Below are 26556 nucleotides of genomic sequence, written 5' to 3' on the forward strand. Positions count from 1 at the left end.
GATAAAGTACCTTTGTACAATGTTCATGAACATGATAATTTATTGTGAAAAAAATCATACAGTTAATGCCATGAAGGGAGTAATACGTGGAGAATCAAAATTACGAATACCGGATTTGGATTTCAATGCAACTTTTACCTATATGTGAGATAATCTTCTCAGTGTATTCGCGAGCCTTGCCTAATCAATCCAAAAGGTATAAAAACAGGTATTGAAAAAAAAAATTTTGAATATTCATCAAAATACCCACCTAAATTACCTACTCCTTGTGTTTTCGTTATTAATACGAGTGGTTTTGTGAATTAACTTTTTTTGTACTTAGTTCTTTAATCATCCTTTGACACAGCAGCGATGAGGGAAAGAGGGAGGTAGGAGGTGAATTTTGATTTGAATTGAACCATTGTTATTACGAGGAATCGAACTTCAACTATAGGTACTGATATATAGCAACGAAACCCCATATTATTTTATTTATGCGAGGGTTCTTCTAATTTTTTCTTTAAATTGATTCGTATCATGATTTTTTTTATTATACGATTTGCTCTCTGGAGAGTATCTTAATAAAATTCAAACGATCAAACGATTCTCAACGAAATTACAAATTAGTGTTGTGGGGGCCAAAATTTGCAATCTTCAAATCCGCAATTTCATCTTGAATCTAATTATAATGAAGTAATTCTTTTTTGAGCGAAAGAGGAATAATTTTGAATTTTGTTGATGCTATCAAATGAAAAAAAAAAAAACACAAACTCAAACAAAAAAACGATTAGATCCCTACCTAATCTTTTGAAGTTCCACAAAAAGATTTCTCAACAATTAATTTTTAAGTGGATTGAAAAATACTGAACTAGCTTTCATAAAACATTATCGATAATTCAAAACAATCTTCAATTATTCTCTTACGTACCTATTTCAAGATAAAAAACAATGCGACTTGCTGGACACCTTGCGGAAGGTGTCTTCAAAGTAGAACGATATTAAAAAACAGGAAAATGCAATCAGGTATTCTAATATTTTTCGTAGACAGAAGAAAAAGAGATTAAAAATTATCATTAGGTACAGAAAAAAAACATGCAACAATGAAACGAAATACTTACCTAACCTAAAAAAAAAGAGGAGAGAATAAATGAAAAATAACTTCTATTTCTGTGAAAAAACAGATCTGACTATTTGACCAATTCTGGTAAAACTGAAGTTTTGGACAATTTTTGTGAGATGAACAAAAACATAAAATTTCTTCAATATTACGTATTCCATTAGACTTTTTAAGACTTGGAAAAACGAAAAAGATTGATCCATTTGCAATGTTTCGAACTTTTACCTGATTTTTCAAATTAGTACTTGGAAAAAATAATTGCAATCAATTCCTGAAATCATGTTGAGTAGGTACACATATTTTTAAAAATTTGAAAACAATTATCAATCATTGAAATTTTTGCTCGTAAGCTTAATAAAGTGAGCTTTCGAGCACCAAATCTGATTTAAGTTCTTAAAAAAACAACTAAATTATGTAGCTAAAATTATGCCAACTCTTCAAAAAAGATTTTCTGCCGATATTTTTTCACACTTTCAGCATACTTATTTGAAATTCCGAGTATTAAGTCAACTTAATCAAAAAACGTATCCATGATTTAAACCTTTCCTTGGAGAGGGGACTTTAATTGAAGCATAAGTACGTTTCCAAACTGCACCAAGTACATTTTCAAAGATTCTGACTGAGGTTGCAAGGCTATCTACCATAAAGTTGCGGACCAAAATGGTTGATTTTTTGATATGTTATACCCAAGGGTCTTATAGCTACAACGTATCAGAAAATCAGCCAATTTGGGCCATTTCTACGTTTCCAAATTGTACTTAGTACCATGAATTTCTTATCAATTTTTTTTTAAAACTTAGTGCGTTTTGGAAACGTATGCTTCAATTACATTTTTGATAGAATAGCGGCAAAGAACAGAACTTTTGGAGCCATTTTCGCAAAAAAAAACTTTTGGTTAGAATAGCAGAATATTTTTATGACAGAACTTGCACTTTTGAAAAATTTGGAGCAGAACAGGTTTTTTTTTTTGATAATTTTGGCACGAATGGAATTTTTGCACAATTTACGCGATTCTGTCCAAAACTGAGTCCAATTTTGACGAGGAAAGAAACGTTTTGATTAATTTTGGGAGAGGAAAACTGGACTTTTGGCCGATTTTGAAAAAAAAACTCAAAATGATAGGCACAAGACTTCTATGAAAATTTTGAAGGAAAAAAAGTTTTTTTTGGCAGGAAAAACGAGATTTTGGAAAATTTAAAAAAAAAATGGAATTTATATTTTTGGAAAAAATGGATTTTCCCCCGATTTTGGCAAAACTTGGACTTTTGGAGAAACAAAGGCAGAATCTTGTTGGGAAAGAATTGAATAGATAAATACACAAAATTAGAACCTTTCGGCAAATTTTGAATAAAACAGGTCTTCTTGATAATTATTGAAAAAACGAGACCCCATGCTCAATTTCGTGTAATAATGAGTTGTGTTGATTGACAATTTGTGTAAAAAAACAGATCTGTTTCTACTAAAAAAAAAAAAACTTTCGAACATCAAGTACCTACGTTTGATTTTTAAATTCAATGTTAACGAAGAACCAAAAAAAAAAGACTTTTTGAACAATTTTTGTAGATAGATAAGAAAAACTTTTTTGACAAAAAACATCTAAATGTGAAAAAACAGATTCATTTTGGTGAAAAATAACTTTTTGGTAATTTTGACAAAAAACAGGACTTCTTGGACGATTTTGTCTAAATGCAAAAAAAACAGAATATTTTTGGCAAAAAATAACTTGTTTGGATTTTTTTTGGGGGGGGGGCGAGTGAGGGAGGCCTTCTCAGCCAATTTCAGGTGAAATAAAATAAAAATTTTGTCAATTTTGGTGAAAAATCAGATTTTATTTTGGTCACAACCTTTTCGAAAATTCAGGCAAAGACTGTACTTTTCGGATAATGTAAGCCATTTAAGGATAAAAAGCGAGCAACACAGTATAAGCAGGATGGTCAACAGACACCTTACAGTAGGTGGCCTTGACTACGTTTTTTTTTTGTTTTTTTTTTGAGGAATGAAACTCCGATTAAACCACTTTTCTCTCCGTTTTCAATTGAAAATCATTTTGACCAGTCACATTTTTAAATCACACTGTACAAAATGGAATTTTAAAAAGATTTACCACCTACTACTTTGATTTGAGACTCCATCATTATCTAAAGATAGAACAAGTAATAACGCCATGTCCTCGACATTGGACCATTTTTACGTAGAAATTTGTTTTCGGTAAACCAACTTTTGAAAAATTTAGAATCGCAGGGTGCCCGAAAAAGTATTTTTTACATTGATTAGCTGGAATAAAAAAAGGTTGAGATCGTGAGCTCATTACCCACGATGGCCACGAGTTGGCTTGATCGATAATATTGAAAAAAAAAAGTGATCCACAACAGAAGCATTCCAATCAACAAAGAAAAAATTGAAAGAGTACCTGTTCAAAAAAAACACCCCTGGCAGAAATTTTTAAAATCTGAATTTCATTTTTTGATTTTTCACAAATTTTTAAAAACGTAAATTTGGCTCATTTCTCGTAAAAAAAAGTCATGGTTTGATCGATTTGAATTACCTAATTTATTGTTTGGATGGGTAAATGGCAAATTCATCGAGAAGACGAGGTATGAAAAATTTCTCAAAATACTGCCCATGCCATTCTCCAAAAAAGAGCTAAAAGTAGATTTTTTTTAGTTCTCTTCTCCCTCTCCCCCTTGAAAAAACAGAAATAAATTCTCCATCGTGATTATCTGTCTGAGCTTCAGGCAATAAAATAGGTACTGCCTATTATAAATTTGAACTCATGTCTTCCACAATCAAGATGAATTTTGGTCACTCCGTCAAACATAGGTTTTTCTTTCTCAATTTCTCAGCAACTTGATTCGCGTAATTTTAGCAGAATTATCTGAACAGAACAGCAATTTTCTGCAACTCTGATAACATAATAATACGATTTCAATTACTTACGTAGATTAATATCGAGTACTAGATCCAATAGATACGATTAATACTTTTTAATTATTCGTAGCGTAGAATTTTCATTACTCGTAGATAATTGTTACTCATAATTCATAAAACTTGCATGAATACTCTAATATACCTACCTACTACGATGACACAACGTAGACCATGTTAACTTTACATAGAGTAAAAAATAAAACCCCATCAACAACATTAACATCGCATGCGATCTAGTCGATATCTAATTGGCCTTTTTAGACACGTCAATTTTGACCATACAGCTTGTAAACTCCACTCCAGCATCCTTATATTAACTGTTGGATTAAAAATTACAGGCTATTTACCAGTACGGGACCGCGGTCGAGGACGTTTGGAACGCGAAAGAACAGCCGATTACGACGATTACGAACCAAACGGGCACAACGGAGCTGTCCATTATGGCAGTAGTCAATACCACGTACCAAGGGCCCAATCTTCTTCACGGCAGCAAAGACAACAACAACAACAACGTCATCCTTTATATTACCAAGGCAGCGACGGCTCCGATATAGACAATTTCCAGCTCAGTCCGCCCGAAGAAGTGGATCCGACCTATTTAGGTACCGAATATAATCTTCCTTTTCCAAATTTATACGAATCGTCAAGACGAAGCGCACGTCATTGATCGCCATCCAGATGCGAGAAAAATGAAGAAAGAAAAAAACAAACGTCATTTTTTTCTAATTTAAATGCTTACAAGGGAACCCTCCCACATGATAATCTCCGATTTGAATAAAAATTGGACTGGTGGAAAGAGGACCTCAAAAAACCCCCATCCCCCAATTTTCAGCTGCTGAAATTGATTTTTCGATTTTTGACGAGCGTTTGAAGTTTTGTGTACACAGGTAAAGTTGTTCTGTAAATTCGAAAAATGGCCATTTCTCTCCACCGCATGAACTTCAGCAGCTGAAATTTTGGTCAAAGGGTCTATGCTTGATACCTAATTGACTAATACTACCGCCGGCCGGATCTGGAATTATCATCAGAAATCGAATTTTTTGCCCAACTGCTGGTTTTTAAATGCCATTGAAAAATTTGAAAAATGAGTCAATTAAGCTCTTCTAATGAACTTCAAGGGCTCAAATTTTGGTCAAACAGTCTCTGCCGAATACCAAATCGACTCATGCCATCATTGGCCGGATCCGGCCATCCGTTCAGGAAACAAGATTTTTTACTGTTTTTTCCCATGTTATGAATGAATTCAAAAAATGGCCGTTTCTCCCCACCACATGAACTTCAGCAGCTGAAATTTTGGCCAAAGGGTCTCTGCTTGATACCTAATCGATAAGTACTACCGTCGGTCAAATCTGGAATTATCATCAGAAATCGAATTTTTTGACACATAACATGAGAAAAAGTATAAAAAATACACAAAACTTCACACGCTCGCCAAAAATATAAAAATCAACTTCAGCAGCTGAAAATTTAGGGATGGGGTTTTTTTGAGGTCCTCTTTCCACCTGTCCAAGTTTCATTCAAATCGGAGATTATCATGTGGGAGGATTCCCTTGTTAGTACCGCGCATTGGGCCAATCATAGCTCAAGCTACATAACGTAACTTCACCCTTTTCTTTTTTTCCTTTGTTTTTTTACTTTTCTATTTTAAAATATATATTTATTTTAAATTGTATGCTCGATATATAGCGAAATTGCGATAAATGAAAAAAAAAATTGAAAAAAATAAACGGATTCGGTATCCATCCGCACATCCTCTCTCCCTTACTTATACCCGCTTGACAATAATTTAACCTGGATTTAAAAAAGAGAATCGAATCAGCACAGAAATTCAGCCAATTACACAGCTTCCCGATGACATTTTATTTGTTTTTTCATTCGTTAATCAAACCTGGAAACTGATACCTAACGTAAAAAAGCTCATTAGAATAAAACGACCAAGTTATTCTTTGTAGAATTATGGTTTTAATTTTTATTCAAGTTTATCTTCACTGTTTTTAATGAATTAAATTTTACATACGACATTTTTATTTAGACTGAAATTTGCATATGAACGGGAAAAAAATCAAAAAAAAAAAAATTCAGAATTTCACTCAAAAAGAAAATTTTTTACTATAAAAAAATCGCTTCTAGCCTTTTTAATTTTGCTACTCATTTGTTGAGTTTAAAATAAGCAAAAAAAAAAAGATGAAGAACCCATTACGTCATACTCGAGAAAAAAAACTGAATTTTAGCAGAAGACTGACCCCCTGACCCCTTTCCTTCCTCCCGCACAAGTGTAAATGTTATTTAAAAAGGGCTTTATCACTCTATCGTCTCTTTTTTTTCCTAGAACATCTTTACGCCCAGAGACTTATTTTTCGTACGAAAAATTGCAGCGTACAAATCATATACCTTAATTATTAAATAAAGACCTAATGGGTTTAATGTGCTCTTCGAACATAAGAACAAAAAATTTTTGTTTTTCATTCAACGGGAGTTGATTTGATCGGAATTTTGTTTTTAATTTGTAAATTCAACTTTGTGCTATTTTTCTAGCGTACAAATATTATAAATATATATGTATAATATACATACTTTTTTAAATTATTTTATTTATTTATTTATTGTATTAAGCTTTGATGTTCGTTTTAATTCAAAGTAATTATATTTGTTGTCATTGTGATAAATTTATTGATTTACCGTTTAGTAAAATTTAAATGAAACATTGTGTTCTTTGTTTGTTTGTTTTATTTATTTATTTTTCGTTTCTGTATCAAAGCGTGATGTTGTATTACAAGGGCTTCGAAAACTGAAACTGGAATTCTCTACGAATAAATCATTAGAATATTGTGGTAATTTTTCTTTGTCGTTTTTTTATTTCAGAGCAGGATTTTTTAATGGGAAGGAGGAGAGAGTCGATGTAACTTGTATAACATTTGAATGGATTCTTTGAAATTCTACTTATACATACCTATGTGTATTATTTACTCGAATAATTATGGAGTAAAAATGAAAAATTACTCTGTTATTAGGAAGTATAAGGGATGATTATGAATTAAAAGCAAGAAATTCAGCCAAAACGCCACTTACGAGCATCGCCCCTGTAAATGAGCGCCATATTCGGAATCAGCGACCCAAAATTAGTCTAAAATTGTCTTTGTTGTGAACCAGTCACTCACTTTCATCCATTGTTGCCATCACTGAGAACCTGGGTTGGAATGCACTCGTGGTTTCCTTATAAGTGGTGGGCCTGTTGGTCTGTCTGCTATGGTGTGGAACTTGTTGAGGATGAGTCTGAGGTATTAGGTATTGGTAAGTTTCTTCCTTGGTCTCCCTCTGCATCCTTTCCCCGTTGGTGTATATTGGAGGACCTGTTTCGGCAATCTTGTTTCCTCCATCATTTGGACATGATTTCTCCAATCTTTCCTGTATACTTTTTTTATCTTCTTCGTGACTGGCTTCAGCTTCACTCCAAGATCTGCTGTTATTTTCTCAGATGAGACTCTGTCTCCGAGAGTCATCCCTGCCGTTATCCTCATGAATTTCATTCCGGTTACAGTTATTCTTCTTTTATCAGATTTCTTCAGTGCCCATACCTTGCTTCCATAAGTCATCATCAGTGTATTGCGAGGGTATTGCACACCTTCAATCTTGTTTCTTTTCCCACATTACTGCTTCTCAGGGTCCTATTTATCAGTCCCATGACTCTCAGGAACTTTGCAATCTTTCCACCAACATCTACTTCTCCCTGGTATGATATTGTGTTTCCCAAGTATTTGAAATTATTGACCTGTTAGATGATTTTTCCATTTATTACAATCTTGCTTCTTACTGGTTCTTTTCCTTTGAAAGCCATTGTTTTTGTTTTCTCTGATGATATTCTCATATCATACTTTATTTCCAATGTCGTAGTTAGTACTGCTTGATCATCTATGAAGAATATTACTGTTGATATTTCCTACCTTCTGTCTGTTTTGATTCCTTTTGGCTTTGTTTTCTGCCATTCTTTTATCATGTGATCCATGTACATGTTGAATAAAATACAAGACAGTGAGTATCCCTGGTGAACTCCTATGTTTATTTCTGCTTGTTTTGAGAGTTGATTTCCGATTCACACTCTTATTCTAGTGTTCCTATACATGCTGTTTATTACCTTTCACATTTTATATGTTATCTCTTCATCCTTTAGGACTTCAAACAGTTTTTTTCTATTGACCCTATCATATGCTTTTTCCAGGTCTATAAAGCACATGTGTGTTTCTAGGTTGTATTCAATCCTTTTTACCATCAGTAGTTTTACCTACTGTAAAACTTGCATTAATGCATGATCTTCCTTTTCTAAATCCGTTTTGACTTTCTGACAACTTTTCTTCTGCTTGTTCTGCCAGTCATTTTTACCAGTATTTTCATATATATCTTGTAGCAGGTGTTGAATAGACTTATTCCTCCATAGTTTTTCAGGTTTGGCATAGGTATCACCTCTCTTGAACCATGGTATTACAATCGCTGTTTTGAATTCTTCAGGTACCTACCCCATTCGGGGAAAATCTGCCCATCCCCATATACTGAAAAATGCCAAAACCAGCTGGTTATTGGTATATTCTAAATATACGCATGAAAAAGTGCTGTTCAAAAGGTGGATTGGTACACCAAAAAAAAAATCTGCTGAAAAATACACTATGAGTTGCTACAGAGAATATTTTGTAGCTTATTTTTCTTGTGTAAGGCCACAGCGCTTTCAAATTACGTGGCATGTTTCTTTGCATTGGAAGAAACCAACTACAAAATACACCACTAACACTAACCTGTTTTTTGGTGTATTCTTTCACATATTTGCTAAATACCTAACATGTGTAAATGCGGTATTTTAGGCAAATGTTTTAGCATAGTATAGAAATATTTGCATTTATTCCATCACATGTCCCAGTGGTTAGGTAAGTAGGAAAGTTGCTCTCCAACTCAGAGACCCGGGTTTGATCCCTTGCAGCACCAACAATTTTTCATAAATACTGGACATTGGCAGAATTTATTGCATAAAAAAATACATGCGCTGATCAATGAGCAGAAAAGTATTGGCAGAAAGTGTTACAATTCCTGCAGTGTTTTTTTTGTCATGTATCATCGGCAGATTTTCACCCAATGGGGTACCTTCTCTTCTTGGTACATCCTATTTAGGAATTCCAGCAGTCTTCTTTTAAATTCACCACTTGCGTATTTGTACAGTTTTGTTGGCATGCAATCTTTTCCTGGAGCGTTTGCATTTTTCTCTGTTTTCAGAGTTTCTCGTAGCTCTTTAATTGATATTCTGTCTTCTGTTTCTCCAATTTCATCTTCTATTTTTGTATCTTGTTCATTTTCATCATTCCAGAGTTCTTCAAAATATTCCGTTCCATCATTGATTTTTACTTTTGGCAAACCCACTTTTTGTTGAAATTTGTGTCAATTCTCCTTCTGATCTTATACACCTTTGGCCGTAACTTGTATGTGTCATGTTCCAGGAATGTGATAAAATTTTCCCAGCTCTCTCGCTGTAATTTCCTAGAGTTTCTCTGACTTTTGCCGACTGTTTTCAATACTCTTCACCATCAACTTCATTTTTTGAGCTCATGAATTTTCTAAATGCCTTGAATGCACTCTTAAGACTAAAATTTAAAGTTTGTGACAGAAATGTGAATTTTTCAAGAATTGAATTTGAGTAAATGAGGAATTCATTGTGATGATCCGTAGCCTGCTACAGTTTGATTGGAAGCCTGTGAGGTGGTTTTGCACCTTGAAATTCAGCCAAAACGCCACTTACGAGCATCGCCCATGAAAATGAACGTCATATTCGAAATCAGCGACCCAAAATTAGTCCAAAACTGTTGCTTCCTGCGTGCAAAGTCACACTTACTGGCACCTCTCCCATAATAAACAACTTATCACATGATAATATGAGCAAAATTTGGAATTTTTCACCTCTTCACGTCTCACCTATTACCCCTACTAAGAATATAATTCCAGATTTGAACTCTACGACCTCGAAAACCTATTAATCGACGTATTACACATTGATGAAGGTGGAATCCTAATTATCACCGTTTTATGGGTGGGGGGGGGATTGAATTGAGGCCAACACTAGAAAAGGGATCTGGAACACATATACAAATGATTCCCACTTGAAATTTTCAAAAAAAAATTATTTCTGTTTTTCAAAATAATGCATAGGTATCAGAATTCACCTTCTTTTCGAGAATTACCCAAAGATCAAATTTTTTGAAAATAATTGAAATAATGTAGGTACATTACCTAATCGTAATTTTGTATACTTACTTAACATTTAATGTTTTTTAAATTTGTCACAAATTTATTAGCATCCATTGAAGCATTCACTCAGTTTGCATGTTTTTAGCGGAATAAAAAATAATGTCAAAACTTCCGGAAAATCACCTTTACTTTATTATAGGGTAGTCGAGTAAAATCAATTTTTAAGGGCACTACTCACTCTTTGCGAAATTTCACGCCCCACACAATGATACTAAAATCGAATTTCCTTCAGTGATTAAACCAATTTTTTTCGAAGTTCCTTCCCTTCAGAGATCAAGAAATCCCACTTCCATTAATTCATGTCATTTTTCACAAATGTGTACCTACCTAGGTAGTTGGTATGTACTTTGAAAAATCAACAAAAAATTTTCAGAATTTGAATGCCCTCAGTGCCACTGGAAAAAGCTGCAATGTGGCTGCGACGGACCTCGTGTTTCGCACCCTCTTGCATAGACCACGAATGCCTATTGGCTGTTTTTCGTCTGTTGTCGCTCCCTCCGCCTATCAACGACGGATAGCAATAGTGGTAAAAAGATCTGCCGCGATACCGCGGTGCTCGAGCTCGAGCGAGTCTAAAGACCGAAGTTAGTATCTCAAGTATCTGTAGGATGGACAAGTAGTTCGCATCGATTCGTGATCCCAGTGCGCTAGAAACGTGTTCGCGAATATGATAGGAGTAATTTAGTATAACATTTCTTTCGGCCTGTATTTTTTCTGTGATAATTATCATATTAGTCGAAATTTTTCGCAATGGCTAACACAAATTTTAGTGCTTTGAACGATAAGAACTTGGAACAATGTGTGGTTACGTTTATAGAAAAAGTCGAATCTATGGAGAAGGAGAAACCTCAAGTGATTAAGAAAATTCTACCTCCGGCTCAAATTGAAATGAGAACATTGCAGCTTTGGCGATCGGTGATTTCCGAATGTTTGGCATCATTTTTATATGTTTTTATCGTTTGTGGGGCTGCTTCGACTGCAGCTCAAGCTGGATCTCTTCCTTTAACTGTGTTCATTACTGCCGCTGCTTCTGGATTTACTGTCTGTGTGTTGACTTATTGCTTTCAGAATTTGTCAGGTAATTGAGTATGCTCAATTCATTAAATTTATACATACACATTAAAACGTTTTCGAACCTATCTATAAGTACTACCTATTTAATGCGTGATGAATTATGTACACAACTTGTGTCTTAACCAATAATGTAGAGTAAATTCAAATAGGTAGTTTTATTAACCTACCTAGATACCAATAGGCCTACGGTGTAGACGTTATTCGATGATTATGGTTCTCATCCACACAATTCTACACATAAAATGGATATTAATTCGTTGTATAATTTCACTCGCAGGTGCCCATATGAATCCATCTATTACTGTATCGATGATGATGAGCCAAAGTATAACTCTTTTCAGAGGAATGTTGTTCATCGTAGCCCAGAGCGGAGGAGCTATTGCCGGTGCAGCGTTATTATACGGGTAGGTTTAATGCAAACCTTCAACCACTTTATTACCACCAATTAAGAAAAAAAAAACAAAAACAAAACTGAACTGTATTTTAGCTTTTATTGAATTAATTAGAATACAACTATGACGTTAGAGTACGCGCAATTTATAGTACTTACGTAATTTAATACGCTTGATTCTTAAATTTTCGTATTAATTTTCATCAATGATGGTATTTCTTGAATTTTGGTAATTTTTTTTCTGAGTAATTTTTCCATAATTTTGTTCTGAATTTTGGTAATTTTTTCGCCTGAATTTATGCTAAATTTTATCACCTTGAGTTCTCGTGATTTTTTCATAAACATTTTCCGTTGAGCTTGTGTGATTTTATTGATCAAATTTTATTCGGAATTTGTTCAAAGACTTTTTGAATTTTCTGAGTTTTCTTTTTTCCCAATTTGTTGATTTTTTTAAAATTTTTGTAGATTTTTCCCAATTTTGACGGGTACCATTCTTTTGAATTTTCGCGACTTCTCTTTTTTAGTTTTCCAGTGTTTTCCCCAAAATTTCCATTTCTTTCTCTTCAGATTTTTGGCAAAGTATTGCCAGTTTTGACTGACTTTTTCGCTATGAATTTTCACGGTTTTAATTTTGTTCTAAATAATGGTCACTTTTTTGCTTTCATTTTCAATGATTTTTTTTTTATTTTTATTTTGAGAGTTTTTTTTGAGTATTGTGCTTTAAAAAAACTGGTGATTTTTTGCTCACGTTTTTGTAGAATTGCAACTTTCTTCTTCCAAAAGTTATGATTTCCTTTGAATTTTGGTCATTTTTTAGGAGGGAGGGGAGCTTCTTCATGATTTGACGAGGTTGTTTTTTTATTTTCACCTTTTGTGGTGTATTTTTTTGCATCTTGATAGCTTTCATTCGTCGATCCTCTCTCCTTTCCCCTTCCCCCTTCTCTCCCAATTTATAGCGGAAGGTCCTCCGGATTTCCTCTCTCTTTGAACCTTTTTTTTTAAAAGTTCGAATTATTTTTCTCTCTTGAATCCTCTTGAGTTTTGCTTAAAATTTCTCGATGATTTTTCTCATAAATTTTTTGATTTCTTTTCCAAATTCATGCTTTCAACTCTCGTGAGTTTTCTGTTCTGAATTTTCAGTGATTTTTCCTGAACTGAATTTTCAAGAGGTTTTCATTTTTATCATTTCCATGATTTTATGTCAAATTTTATTGATTCGTTTTTCAGCCTTAATTTTTGTTTTTAATTTCGGCGAAACCATTTCTACGAATTTTCGTGATTTTTATAAAATTTTCTCCTACTTTCGTTCCAAATTTTAACTTTTGATGAATTTTCTTTTTTGCAGTTTTGTTTTGAGTTTTTGAGCGTTTGTTGTGGACTTGAAGATTTGATGGTTCTATTTCGAATTTTTTTTGAGCTTCCTTGATTTTTTTCACGTTTTATGCTTTTGAATTCTCTCGTAGATTCTATTTCACAACTTTTCGACAATTTTCTTCGAATTTTCATGTTTTTTTTGTGCCTAAATTTTTGTAAAGTTTCTGCAATTTTATCTTAAATTTTCGTGAGTTTTTTTTTCAATTTTTTTGATGTGTTTTCTTAAATTTTAGTGATTTTTAGTCTAATTTTAGCAGAGGAGTGTATCTGCTTTCAATTGAATTGTTCTTCTGGAAGGGATTTTTTTTCAACTTTTCAACTTTTAGCAGAATTTTTCTGATTTTAGGAGATGTTTTTTCATTTTGATGAATTGAGTTCTTGAGTTTTATACTTTGGGACTTGATTTTTATTTTGAAAGAGATCACAGGGACTCAACAGAGAGGTTTTTCAACATTATTCTTTGACTAAGTTTTATCTCTCTAGATGTTGATCTTTTCTTTGCTTCCTGTTTAGGCCATTTTCTCTCTATTTCAATAATTTTGTTGCATTTTTAATTTTTTCCAGGGTTTTTGATGTATTTTTCTCGTTAATTATGAGAAGCCAGGGTACTTCAATCCATTTTTTCCCCTTATCCTTACATTGTCATCATAACTATTTATTCGATTTGTCGAAAACCATCTCTCGTCTGGCTTATGTCATCGGTCTTCGATAATGGAAAAAAATCATAACTCAAACCAAGCAACAGGTTTAAAGACACCGAGCGGGTGGCTACAACTACCTCGTCAAGTAGGAGGAGTGTTACCCTACAATAATAGCTACCAAGAAGCAAATAAAAAGGGCTCTTAAATTAACCCAACTGTAGCTCGAATTCACCATCCGGTTTTTTGAATAGAAGCGAGCCGGCGTAGTTGTTGCAGCTGTAATGGAATGCACATCACAGCACAGCGCAGATCTACTATACTAGTTGTTGTCTTGTTGAGGGATTTTATAACAAAATGATGCTAGCGATATGGGGACATGGGACATGTGGCGATATACGAAAGTGTACTGTACTGGAATCACTTCATCCCCCTACATTTTGATATTACTGTGGCCATAGGCTCGGAATGGGAAATATCAGGTGATCGTAATATGGCATTTCTATTGTACTCGTATCTAGGCAGTTCGATTTATATATTCGACAGATTCGATGCAGTTTCACTATTCTACGCGTTTTCGCCGCAAGGTAGCCTTTGAAGTCTCCCTCTGACATTCTTCATCGTTGAGTCGACTAAAAAGATGAATTATGTAAGATTATGGTTTACCTACTTGTTCAACGTTCATTCTTCGATTGGAATTCTTTGTAGATTTTCAAATTTACGATACAGTTGCGTCGATGGGGAGAGAAACCCCCGAACATAAAACAATTTATTAATGACAGAAAAAACTTGAAATTGCAGCAAACAAAAATTACCAACAACTGAAATAAAAATTACCCAAAATTCTGAAAAGTAGGTAGTAAAAAATTCCAACAAAATTCAAAATGATGAAAAAAATTATAGAAATTTTGCAAAAAAAAAAATTGGCTCAACGTAGATAAAATCGTTAAAAATACCGGAAAATTGTTAGAACGAGACGAGTTGTGTGAAATATTAATAAAAAAAATTTAACAGAAAATTTAGCATGGTTCGTAATTATTTTTTTCCAAAAAAAGTAACTAAAAGTGACCCATGGGCAAAATAATTCAATTTATTCCAAGTCCTTAGTGTGTAAAGAATATTCACCATTTTTTCAATACTTTATCATCAGTCTTAGAAGGAAATCTGTCAGGTAAAAAAAAAACTTTTTACCAGACAAACCATTCACGTGGTTGTGACGCGAGCTCATTATGGAAATATTTCGCAATGTGTATTTCCTTTCTAAACAATCTCCAGGTGTGTTGTGATTCATGCACGTCCTAAATAATCTGACTGAGGAAACGATTAACGTGCTATACCTATCTATTGAAGAACGGGGGTGGATGATCGGTAGGTACGACCGAAACTAAAAGATGTATGACCTTCCAGTTCCACGTGTATGAAGCACGATGATAAATATTGCACGAAGAGTGTTTTTTAAAAAAAAATCTGTTCGTAGTCACAGACAGACGATCAAACGAAAACGTTGAAGATGTAAAATCTCATTCAATTCAAGATTAATTTTTATAGCACGTGTTAACGATGCAGCACGGCGAAGCTTCTCCAGCAGATGTTCCAGGCAACCCAGGCTTTACCTACCTTATCGCATTCTTTAAGGTACCTACAAGGATAAATAGAAGAATATTTTTCGGTCGATTCGTTATAATAAATATCGTGCTTCCTATTTCATGGCTCACGACGATCCGATCTTCGTGTATAAGTATGGAGTACTCTTTACTGTAGGCCAAAGCACCGATTTCCAAACATCTGCTGTATTTTAGGGTGGAACGCGAACGTCTCGTCTACAGCTGTTTAATATGTACCTTGTTTACATGGGCATTTCGTTTTGGATTTTTTTTTCTCCATCTTCAATCTTCAGACGGACCAAAATTTAATTACAGTCGAGTATTTTTTTTCTCGGTATGTTTCAGCGGTGGTTTTCAAATCCTTATGCAGAGAGTTTTTATCATTTAAATGCCTTTAAATTACACGTTCGTCGGCTAGTTACCGAGAAAGGGAGGTTTTTTTTTGTAGTCGTGAACCTGTTCGAAGCGGTTCATTAGCATTTTTAGGCGCCTGAACAGAACTAGAAATGGGTGGAATGTGTCGTTATCTTTATTAGAGGTGTTTGCACAATGCATGGATATGGCAATGGGTCAGATTGATGAGCATTCACTCTTTGAAATCATTAATTTTTTAAAAAAGAATCAAACATTGAATCGATGTCCCATTTTGGGAAGTTTCGATCTTTTTCAACTCTTTTCGAACTCTCGTGTCCAAAAAGTTCTCTTTTTGTTCCAAAGTTGCCAACCAAAAGTACTGTTTTTTTTTTGCCAAATTTTCTTACAAGACGCCAGAAAGCGTCAATTTTTGGTAAAATAAGTATTCAAGAAGAGCTCATTTTTGACAACATTTTTAAAAAGTGTTTATTTTTGTCACAATTTTTAAAAAGTGCCCATTTCTAGTAAAATTATGAAAAGGGATCAATCTTTGCTGAAATGGTCAAACAATTATTCTGTTCTTACCAAGATATTGATAAAAAAAATTATATTTTTGATAAACGGGTTCTGTTTTAACCCACTAGTTATTTTTTTACATGCAGGTCAATTACAAAAGAATTATGTTCCTCCTCATCTTCTTTGTGAGCTATCCGAATAAGTATTTAACTCTTTATTTTTTATTGAAATAATATCGTCAATTCGATGCTCCGCAGTCCGCAGTTTCAACCGCAAATGTTCAATGAGTTCGTAAAATGTGGTTTGTTTATAGTCGAATAATAGTAATAGTTGATTTACGTATTAGAGAGATAGACATTAGACAAAATATGATTTGCATTTGGATTCGAAATCTAACTGAACCAGCTCAAATTTTCAAATCTCATTTTTTCCTTCGAAAACTGATTCCCTGATTTTTCTTGTTCGTGAAAAATATTTTAGCAAATGATCTGATTCAAATTGAACAAAAATCATTCATGACTAGAGACCAAATCAAGAATTTGATCAATTTCAAATAATAGTGGAAATGGATCCTTTGTGATGCGATCACAAAATGAATCGTTCACGAATTGCTACGAGTGAATCTCCCTGTGGAAAATCAATGAATCATTTTGCTCATTCGCGTGAGTCAATACGATCAAACTGCTGATCGTTCGTGAATGGATTCGATTTACGAAACAATCTTTCCGAACAGACGAAGTGAATCCTTCATTCCTTCGCAAACGTTAAAATCATTTCACCGCAATAAAGATTGAACAGGTTCTTTCATTAAGATGGATTGATCGCTTTTGAACGATTTAATTATACCGAGCGAATCGTTCATGGACAATTTGATCAAACATGTGTGAATCTTTCACGAACTTCTGAGCCACTTCACTGAATGTTTCCTATTTTTATAAACAAAATCTTTTGCGAATGATTTGATCAGATTGAGCGAATCCACGTTCGTGAAAGATTTGATCGAACGAAGTGAATCTTTGCGAATTTTCTATTTTTTTTCTCGAGGAAAAATAAAAATGTTCTCCATTTTCCGAGGGCAATTCACAGTTCGTGAATGATTTGATCAGACTGAATGATTCACTGTTCGTGAACGATTTGATCAAACTGAATGAATCTTTCGCGAACTTTTTATTCGTTTCACCTAAAAATGAAAATGTTCTCCGTTTTCAAAGATCAATTCATCGTTCGTGAATGATTTGATCAAACTGAATGATTCATCGTTCGTGAACGATTTGATCAAACTCAACGAATCTTTCGCAATCTTTTGATTCATTTCACCTAGAAATAAAAGTGAAAATATTCTCGGTTTTCTACGATCAATTCATCGTTCGTGAATGATTTGATCAGATATGAATCATCGTTCGTGAACGACTTGATCAAACTAAATGAATCTTTCGTGAACTTTTCATTCATTTCAGTTTTCACCTAAAGGTAAACCGTAGAGGTGAAAATATTCTCTGTTATTCTAAGATCAATTTACCGTTCGTGAATGATATGATCAGATATGAATCATCGTTCGTGAACGACTTGATCAAACTAAATGAATCTTTCGCGAACTTTTGATTCGTTTCACCTAAAAACGAAAATATTCTCTGTTTTCAAACATCAATTCCATCATTCGTGAATGATTTGATCAGACTGAATGATTCATCATTTCATCGTTCGTGAACGATCAAACTGAATGAATCATTCGCGAACTTTTGATTCATTTCACCTAAAATTAAAAGTGAAAATCTGTACTCCAATGCAAAAAGGATGGAAGTCCAATGACCTGGCATAAAGAAAGGAGGTTAGTGTGTTTAATGCAGTTTGATACAGGGATTTTAAACTTTTCAGTTCCAAATTTAAAATTCCTGTCTCTCAAAACTGCACTGAACACACTAACCTCCTTTCCTTATGCCAGGTCATTGGACTTCCATCCTTTTTGCATTGGAGTACAGAAATATTCTCTTGTTTTCTAAGATCAATTCACCGTTCGTGAATGATTTCATCAGATATGAATCATCGTTCGTGAACGACTTGATCAAACTGAATGAATCTTTAGCAAACTTTTGAGTAGTTTCACCTAGAAATGAAAATATTCTCTGTTTTCAGAGATCAATTCATAGTTCGTGAGTGATTCGATCAGAGAAACGACTTCAGACATTTTCGAATTCACTACAACTACTTTCCAAATTATGTATGTACAATTGCAATAACTCGATAAATTTTACCACCTCCTTGTCCTATCTTCAATTAAAGGGTTCCGCTTTATCACCAAGTATGAAAAACAACTAACGAGTTAACAATGATACATCTCCACGCTTCATATTCTATCGCTATCAGCGAGAGGGGATGGGGAAGCACTTGAAACTAACCATCATACATTTATCAACTCGCCTGTAGTCTTTTTTAATGTACTTACTCTTACTCGTTCATTGTTCAACACACTGTCGCGGTAAAGGTCGCCCCTTTTTTAACCTTCTGATATACATGCAGCAACAACTGTCGCACTTGTTAATATACAACGTTGGTCTTTTTTTCGCTATACGTTGCAGTTGTAGTTGTACTTGTACTCGTATCATCGTGTATTTTGATGCACGCGCCCTTCGCCAAAATCAGCCAGTCATTAACTTCCAACTTTTATGCAGTTTCAAACACCTGTCTTCGTTCACTTGCAACTTGCGAGTATGTTTATAGAAATCGTGTAGCAAATCAAAGTATCAAGTACATATATGAATATTGAAGTAGGTACCTACTACCTACATATAAAAAAAAAATTTCCATCATTCTCATCATCTTGATTCTCTTATGATTTTTCATTCCTACGAAAGCTAAACGTGAATCTTTACAGCATCGTTAAATTAAATATGTACTTCATCGTACAATTTCGATCCCAAAATCGCATCTTAGGATTAAACTCCGACCGCTACAACGTGAGAAAGCACGATGCTCTTGCACCACTTTTTATACCACAGCTCCACTCTCGTACAATTTAACACATTGATACTTACATGAGGCCAATGTCTGCTCGGTGAACCGCAACCATTCGCGGTGCAGCCAATATGATCGCATTTAACGTTCCTATTCTTCCCTCCCTAGGGGATGTTTTTAACAACATGACGCGTTGGTGGTCAAATTTGATTGATAAAAAATAAAAGAATTAAACGTTTGCATTACGCGATTCCCGAATGAGATTACAAAATCTCATCTCCCTAGAGATTGATCGAAAAACGAGGGCTTTTTATTAGCCTTTTCAATTCACATTACCTAACCTTACGATGTGATATATTCTTCCCACGGATACATGTACAAGTGCATATGATTTTTTAAAGTTGGTGAGAATATGAGAGCTTTTTTTTTCTTTTCATTTAAAGTCGTAGTGTCATGTTGATGATTAGATGTCGAAGTTTCGCTAATTTGTGTCACCGGATGCTGGGAATGGGATCATGATGTATGGAACGTGTACGATGGTTCATAATACTTGAGTTTGAGATGATCCAATCCTCCGTCGTACATCGTCTTTGCGAAATAATAGTGCTGGTTCCTCTGCTGGTAAAAAAGTAGAATGCTTTACATGTGTTTTCTCGTATGAATACCACAACAAGCATGTGTCATACCAGTCTCTGTATGTAAACTGTGAAATACTAAATTTAAAATCCAACAGAAAGGGTAGCGTACTTGAATAGATAATTTAGGATACTCGGCATATGCGGCTGTGTATTGTAAGATGAAAGAGTATGTTAGAGAATGTGCCGAGGAAATGAAATTTAATTCGATGCGAATTATCTTATCGTTGCGACGATTCATAAAAGGAATGGAGATGTTGACATAGGCGCAGATGTGATAAATTAACGAGTAGATTTGCCAAATTGAGGCAATGTGTTCGCATTGTGCTGAACTTTTTTATTGAATTTATGAGTAAAATTGTGGAAAATGTGGGAAATTGAATTTCAAAATTCTGGAAAAAAGAAAACCCATCACCAGGGCTTGGCACTCATTAAAAAAAAAAAAAACAAGTAACTTCAGCGAGTAACTAAAAAAGTAGATATCAAAACATGGATAGAACATTTTAATGCAGAAAAGAAATCATCGAAAAAATAGAGCTTTCATCTGAAAATGTAACTTAATGGAAACTTGTATAATTTTAGCAAAAAGTAGATTAAGGCTTAAAACTGATTGGTGCCAAATAAGTGTTACTTTCTCAAAATTTTTGCAAAAAAAAAAAATGTGATTTTGCAACATTTTGATAGGAAAAAAAAAAACGAAATTTTTTCTCAATTTGGAGTAACGAAGTGAGAATTTTGCAATTTTTGCTAAAAAAAAAAACCAGCACATTAGAACCATTTTTGAAAATTTTGGAATTTTTCGCTAAAAAAAAAACACGTTTTAAATAACCATTTTTTCCAAAAAAAGAGACTGTAAAAGTTAGACTATTTTGCTAATTTTAGCAAATAGCAAAAAGTCAAGACTTCCACAATAGTTATAGCTAAAATCAGAAGTTTTCGATTTTTAGTGATGTTATTGTGAAAAAAGCAAGACTTTTGCGCGTTTAAATTTTGAAGAAAAAAGTGAGATTTTTTTTAGCAATTTTTCTAAAAAGTGAGATCTTTTATCAAATTTTTGTAAAAAGCAAGACTTTTATAATTTTAGCATAACACCAGACTTTTGGCCAATTATTGGCGAATTTTGCAATTTTCGGATGAACTTTGGGTACTTGAATTTGGATTTTTCGAGCTCGTAGGCAGGTTTTTGTTTTTGAACGTGTTTCGTACCACTCCTGCGCTGCTTCCCTCCTCTATCTGTATCTTTGCTTTGGTATCTGGGAATGTATGTTCTAAACACTCGACCAGTTTTCACTCTTCATTTGGGGGGGGGGGGTAGATTCTCAAACATTTTTTGATAAGAATCTCAAAATTCTTCTTCATTTTTCGAAATTTTCTTCTTATTCTCTGCGGCAGAATTTTGGCTGATTTTTTTTCAGGATGCTTTCGCGAATCTCGCAGTAAATATTCTGGGTCAATGGAGTCATCGACCTCCTCCTCCTCATCATCGTTTTCTTCCTCCAACTCGTGTTTTTGCTAGGTGATTTTTTGTTTCGAATAATCTCTGATTTTGTCCACCAAGTCGCTCATCATCGCTTTCTTCCTCCAACTCGTCTTTTTGCCAGGTGATTTTTTGTTTCGAATAATCTCTGATTTTTTCCACCAAGTCCCATTTGTCGGATTTGGATCCCTGCTTGAGGTCGTTTTTCAGCTCCTGGGCATTTTTTTGAGAGATTTTTTGAAATTTTTGGCTGGAAACAAAGTTTTTTTGACTACTCTGATGTTTTCTACTTTTTTTCTTGTTTTCTTCACAAAGTACATACCTGTAGGGGCATAATTAGGAAAATTTGGATTGTGAAAAAAAATTGAAAATTTACTTTACAGTAACCAAACATTATTATTAGTAACTTCCGTTTCAAAATTTTTGTGGTATTGAATACTAAGAAGGTTGAATTTTCGATGACCTTGAAAAGTTTTACAAAAAATGATATTTTTTATAATGCACTTTGGAATGGCCTTAAAACTTTATTTCCAAAATAATGTTTTTTTTCAAATAAAAATCTCCATTGTTAATTTTTAGCCAAATTTTTGTAAAAATGATGGCTATTGCGGTGGGCCCAACTTTGGATAAGAAGGTCGGGGGTGAAAAATTTTGATAGTACTCGACGTTTTGAGCTCAAACTAGACGATTCCCGGTGTGTCAGTTTCTATATATATAGGTAAATATTTTTATAGATGTTTATAAGTTTCAGCATGATGGTCATTTTTACATTTTATGACCTGGAATCTGCTCTAACTGATCAAATCAACTCAAACTTGAGTAATGGGGTTCGTTTAGGACCTAGAATTGACCCCCGCAGTTTGAAGGGTCAAAGTTGAAAATTACAGAAAAGTAATTTTTTTGGAGGGGCATAATATGACCCCAAATGAACGAAAAAGGTCCAAAATCATGCCATGAGTCAGTACTCTCATTGTGATCAACATATCCAAATTTCAGCTTCCTAGGTCATCCCCACCCCATTTGAGGTGGGAAACACCACATTTGACCCCAGTTTTTGGACCCTTCCCCCTCCTAAAATTGATCTAGAACTCTAGAAGGTCCAAATTTTCAGCATACAATTGAAGGGTACCCCTTGAGTGATTATTGCAGGTTCCAACATTCCAACCCTATTTGACCTCTCTCCAGGGTCCAAAAGTGAATTTTTGGTCTATTTTACGTGTTTTTCAATTTTTCAGACAGCCTACAGTCCCTCGGAATTGACCTAGAGAGTCCAAATTCTCACAGTACAATGGGAGGATGTACTTGAAGTGCCTTTTGCATGTTTCAACCTTCCAACCCCATTTTTACAGAAAGGTCATTTTTTTGGAGGGGCATAATATGACCCCAAATAGATGAAAAGTGTCCAAAATCATACCATTGGTCAGTACTCCCATTGTGATCAAAATTTCCAAATTTCAGCTTCCTAGGTCATCCCCACCCTGTTTGAGGTGGGAAAATCACTGATTTTTGTGTTGGTATTACCTAGAGAAAGTTTTTGGAAAATTTTTTGTATCCCTACATTGAAAATTTATTTTGGAAATGAGGATAGAAAAAAAACGTCCATTTTGAGTAACTTAACTATAATTAGACCATCATTACTTCGTAGTTTTATAAACTGCATTGCATAAGCTACCTATCGACATTCTGCTAACGATAAATTTCATTTTCAGGGTATCTGTCACACCTCATGTTGGAGACTATAACGCTGCTGTGCCATCTTTAGCCAGTCATATGTCTGTCTGGAAGAGATTAGGTATAGAATTTGTACTTTCATTTCTGATCGTGTTCACATATCGCATTACAGTAGATGATCATCGTAAATGGTTCGGAAATTCGGCAACCTGCATGGGCTTGGCATATTTAGCTACTGGATTGGTTTCAGTAAGTTCTTCTAACACTGAACTTCATTAACATCATTATCACAATCCACTATAATACCTACTTATTCTAATCATAATTTTTCCTTATCAGCAACCAACACAAAACCCTATACGTGCTTTTGGACCAGCTTTTGTAACAAACAGATGGGATAATCAATGGGTTCGTACATACACATTTTTTATTTTACTCTCGAAAAAAATTATGTTCAAAAAAAGCCAAAACAGATGTTTCTTAATTTCAAGTCCTTGTATTTATCTGCAGGTATTTTGGGGCGGACCATGTCTTGGTGGTGTAGCAGCTGATTTAGTATTCAAAGTCATATTCATTACAAACAGGCGTAAAAGTAGATCGGAAATGTCTGTTGATGGTGGTATGTACTCTTCCCCTGGCCTCCTTTCTCGTGAAGGTGTTAAATGTTGGAAAACAGTACATGCCTACTTATCTAATTCAACATTTGTTCGTAGATTCGGCGAGTATTCATTCGGAAGCTGATACGTACGATGATTTAGGCAAAGGTCGAAGCACTGCTATGAAAATCATGAAACCAAATCCATATACTAGGCAGTTATCGACTAATTCAGGTACCTGTCTAATTCAATCATTTTCCTCGCCAAGAAAGGCATCTGTCGATACTGAATCAAATTCTAATCCAAACAAATATTTACAGGAAATGGTCATTCATACAATACCGGTTTCTATCCAATGTCAGTATGTAAAACACAAGATCGATCTGAATCAATATACGAAGGAAGTCGTTCACTGTACACCAAATCACCACCTCTAACCAGAGCTAATCTAAGCAGATCTCAATCAGTTTACACCAAAACACCTCCTGCTCATAATTATCAACGCGAACAACCTCGCCCTGGTCCTTTATACCCGGCTCAATCAATGTACCCTATGCCCTCCAGCAATGCTAATCCAATCAGTCAAAATCACCAAAACCAGCAACGTCAAGGAACCGAGAACATCTACGGTACCAAAACCAGTAGCAGGGATATTTATGGGAAAATACCCGGAAGAAACGAGTCGATTTATGGTGGCGTTAAGAAACAGCACCACGATTCTAATGATAATTCGTATAATTCCTATATTAGTAATAATACCAGTGGTTCTAAGATAACTCCAACTCATAGTATGGGTGGTAGAAAAGAATCGTATTCGAGTTCGAGTATTCCACCTCCACCCAAAGGTCATAGTCCTTATTACCATAGTCAGCCTTCTCCTAATTCGCAGTTGAGCTCCCTGTATTGAAAGATTTTCAAAACTATGAATCTAGTCTTCCATTATTGTTAATTATTGTTTATTTTTAAGTAAGTATTTGTTTGAAATTTTCGAAAGATGTTTCCTTTCTTTTTAAATTTTTTATTAAGTACGAAACGGAGATGGAAAACGGAGAGAAAAATATTGATTTTGGATCAAAAACCGAAACCTAAACTGAAACCAAAGCTTTTATTAGAAAAACTTTTTATTAAAATAGAAATTAACCGAAAAAATACCTGGTTTTTATAAAAGTTTTTTCTTAATAATTTACAATGAATATCACATTGAATTATGTTCCGAATTACTGATGTAAAAATACTTTTTAAAAAACCAAACCCGAAAATTAAATTTTTATTAAAATTTCAACTGGCTTTTCCATTCCCGTTATAAAGGATTGTTTTTGTTTATGTTCTGATTTCGTTCGTTATAAAAATAAAAGAGAGTTAATTTGAGCTCGTAGTCGTAGTTCCTGTTTTCTTTGGACCTATGTATCTATCTATACCTTTGCCTGGGTATTTGTTTTTTTTGCATTTATTTTTCTTCTTAATTATTTTTTGTGTCTTCCCTTTTGTATGTAAATTAAGTGTAAATAAAATGATACGTTTTTATAAAGTGTTTATGTTGAAAAGTTCAGAATTCAGAACAGTATCACGTTGTAAGTATTTGAAACTATTCAGTTCCTTTATTTACTCACAACTTTTTTTTTTTTTTTTTTTTTTTTAGTGAATAAAAATTTGGTAATGATTTTTTCTTCTCTTTTAATTTTGCTCTGTACTGAAAAATTAACGAATAGCCCAACAAAAAGCTACACTTACCAATACCTAAGTTTACACTTCACACTTGATGGCCTTATTTTTGCACCCACTTCACAACATTCGTTACCTTGAGTGAGCAGTTCTTCATGTCAGTGAACAATAAATATATGGTAACCGACATATGGACTAGAGGTAAAGATAGAGAACTCGGGTTTGTATCTAGGTACTTGTGAAAAAAACATTTGAGACTTTTTGCTCCCACACTCAAAATTGTAAGGTTTTATGAACAAAATTTCAACAATTCTAGTAAAAATGGAAAGCTTGTGAGTTATTCTCCCAAAGCATAGAAAATGCTTGAAATTGATTCCTTTATCGTTTTTTAAGCGTTCGAATTCGACTATTAGTCAAAAAAAAAAATCAAGTAACTGGAACTAACTCACCTACAGCCTAAAAATGAGTCGTAAAGGGAAGCCCCGTCCCCCTCCCACCATCAGAAGGGCTGGAGCCGAAATCCAAAAATTTTTAAATAATACCCAGGTACCCGTTTTTATGAAATTCGTCAACATAATCATGTAATTGTAGGCCTATTTCATTTTTCTTTGCAAAAAAAAACAAAGAAAACGTAATTTTACCAAAGCGATTTATACAGAAATCTCCAAAATAATACTTACGTAGGTACTGGGTACCTACATACAATATCAAAAATAACTAATTTCGGTTTTCGTTCACTCGTCATCGTTCATTTAACATACCCTTACTACACTGAACGCCTGTAAAATTCCACTTATGTAATAAAAATCATGGATGTGAAATAAATTGCCTAATTAGATCCTGAAATATTGTTTGTACGTCAAGAGGATAACAACTAACATGAAGTCAGAAAATGTTGATCAAATTCAGCAGAAACCTTCACTTCGAGTTTTTAAAGTCACTCAGAAAACATTTTAGCTCCGGAAGTGCCCATGAAGAGGAGAAATGGGTTCTCAAAGAGAGGACCTTTTTAAAAAATTCGTGTTTTTTAATCCTGTCTCTACCCAAGCTGTTTATTTTCGTATTTTGAAAATGTTTGTTCTACAGTATTTTACATTATATGTAGATATATAATCAATATAATCATGCTAAAACATCGAATGATAAGGTTATACTTAATTTCTGAAACAGAGGGAATGTTTTGGAACGGAGGGGGGTTGCCAATAATGCCAATTTCTGGAGCATTACTGCAAATTGTAGAAATTGTAGATAAATAGCCAAAAAATCAAAAACATGAGAATTTTTTCTGATTTTTGGAAATTTTCAA

The 26556-nt window shown here is 34.1% G+C and overlaps 2 protein-coding genes across 10 annotated transcripts in view; both read left to right on the plus strand.

The window, feature by feature from the left end:
• LOC135848637 (voltage-dependent L-type calcium channel subunit beta-2-like) overlaps positions 1–6859 on the plus strand; it is a 65472-nt gene extending 58613 nt beyond the window's left edge. For 6 of the 9 annotated variants that reach the window (XM_065368583.1, XM_065368588.1, XM_065368586.1 and 3 more), the window contains one exon: positions 4363–6859. In XM_065368583.1, the coding sequence (XP_065224655.1) occupies positions 4363–4691 (329 nt within the window). In that variant the 3' untranslated portion in view covers positions 4692–6859. Of the gene's footprint in view, positions 1–62; positions 209–4362 lie in introns of all 9 variants that reach the window. The other 3 variants (XR_010559400.1, XR_010559401.1, XM_065368589.1) reach the window with 2 other exon arrangements.
• A 3969-nt stretch (positions 6860–10828) lies between these two features.
• Positions 10829–25116, plus strand: LOC135847384 (neurogenic protein big brain-like). Its single transcript, XM_065366883.1, has 7 exons — positions 10829–11384; positions 11658–11784; positions 23031–23241; positions 23332–23400; positions 23503–23611; positions 23706–23822; positions 23909–25116. Exons 1-7 carry the CDS (start codon positions 11057–11059, stop codon positions 24493–24495), a joined length of 1548 nt encoding a protein of 515 aa, XP_065222955.1. The 5' UTR covers positions 10829–11056; the 3' UTR covers positions 24496–25116.
• Positions 25117–26556: the final 1440 nt, after the last annotated feature.

The sequence above is a fragment of the Planococcus citri genome, chromosome 5 (genome assembly GCF_950023065.1).
Source record: "Planococcus citri chromosome 5, ihPlaCitr1.1, whole genome shotgun sequence".
Classification (NCBI taxonomy): Eukaryota; Metazoa; Arthropoda; class Insecta; order Hemiptera; family Pseudococcidae; genus Planococcus; species Planococcus citri.

Bases quoted from the DNA above. Each gene is read 5' to 3' on its own strand.
- LOC135847384 (XM_065366883.1), top strand. From the start codon at position 11,057: ATGGCTAACACAAATTTTAGTGCTTTGAACGATAAGAACTTGGAACAA. The intron at 11,385-11,657 runs GTAATTGAGTAT...TTTCACTCGCAG, and splicing joins TTGCTTTCAGAATTTGTCAG to GTGCCCATATGAATCCATCT. The intron at 23,612-23,705 runs GTATGTACTCTT...ATTTGTTCGTAG, and splicing joins GGAAATGTCTGTTGATGGTG to ATTCGGCGAGTATTCATTCG.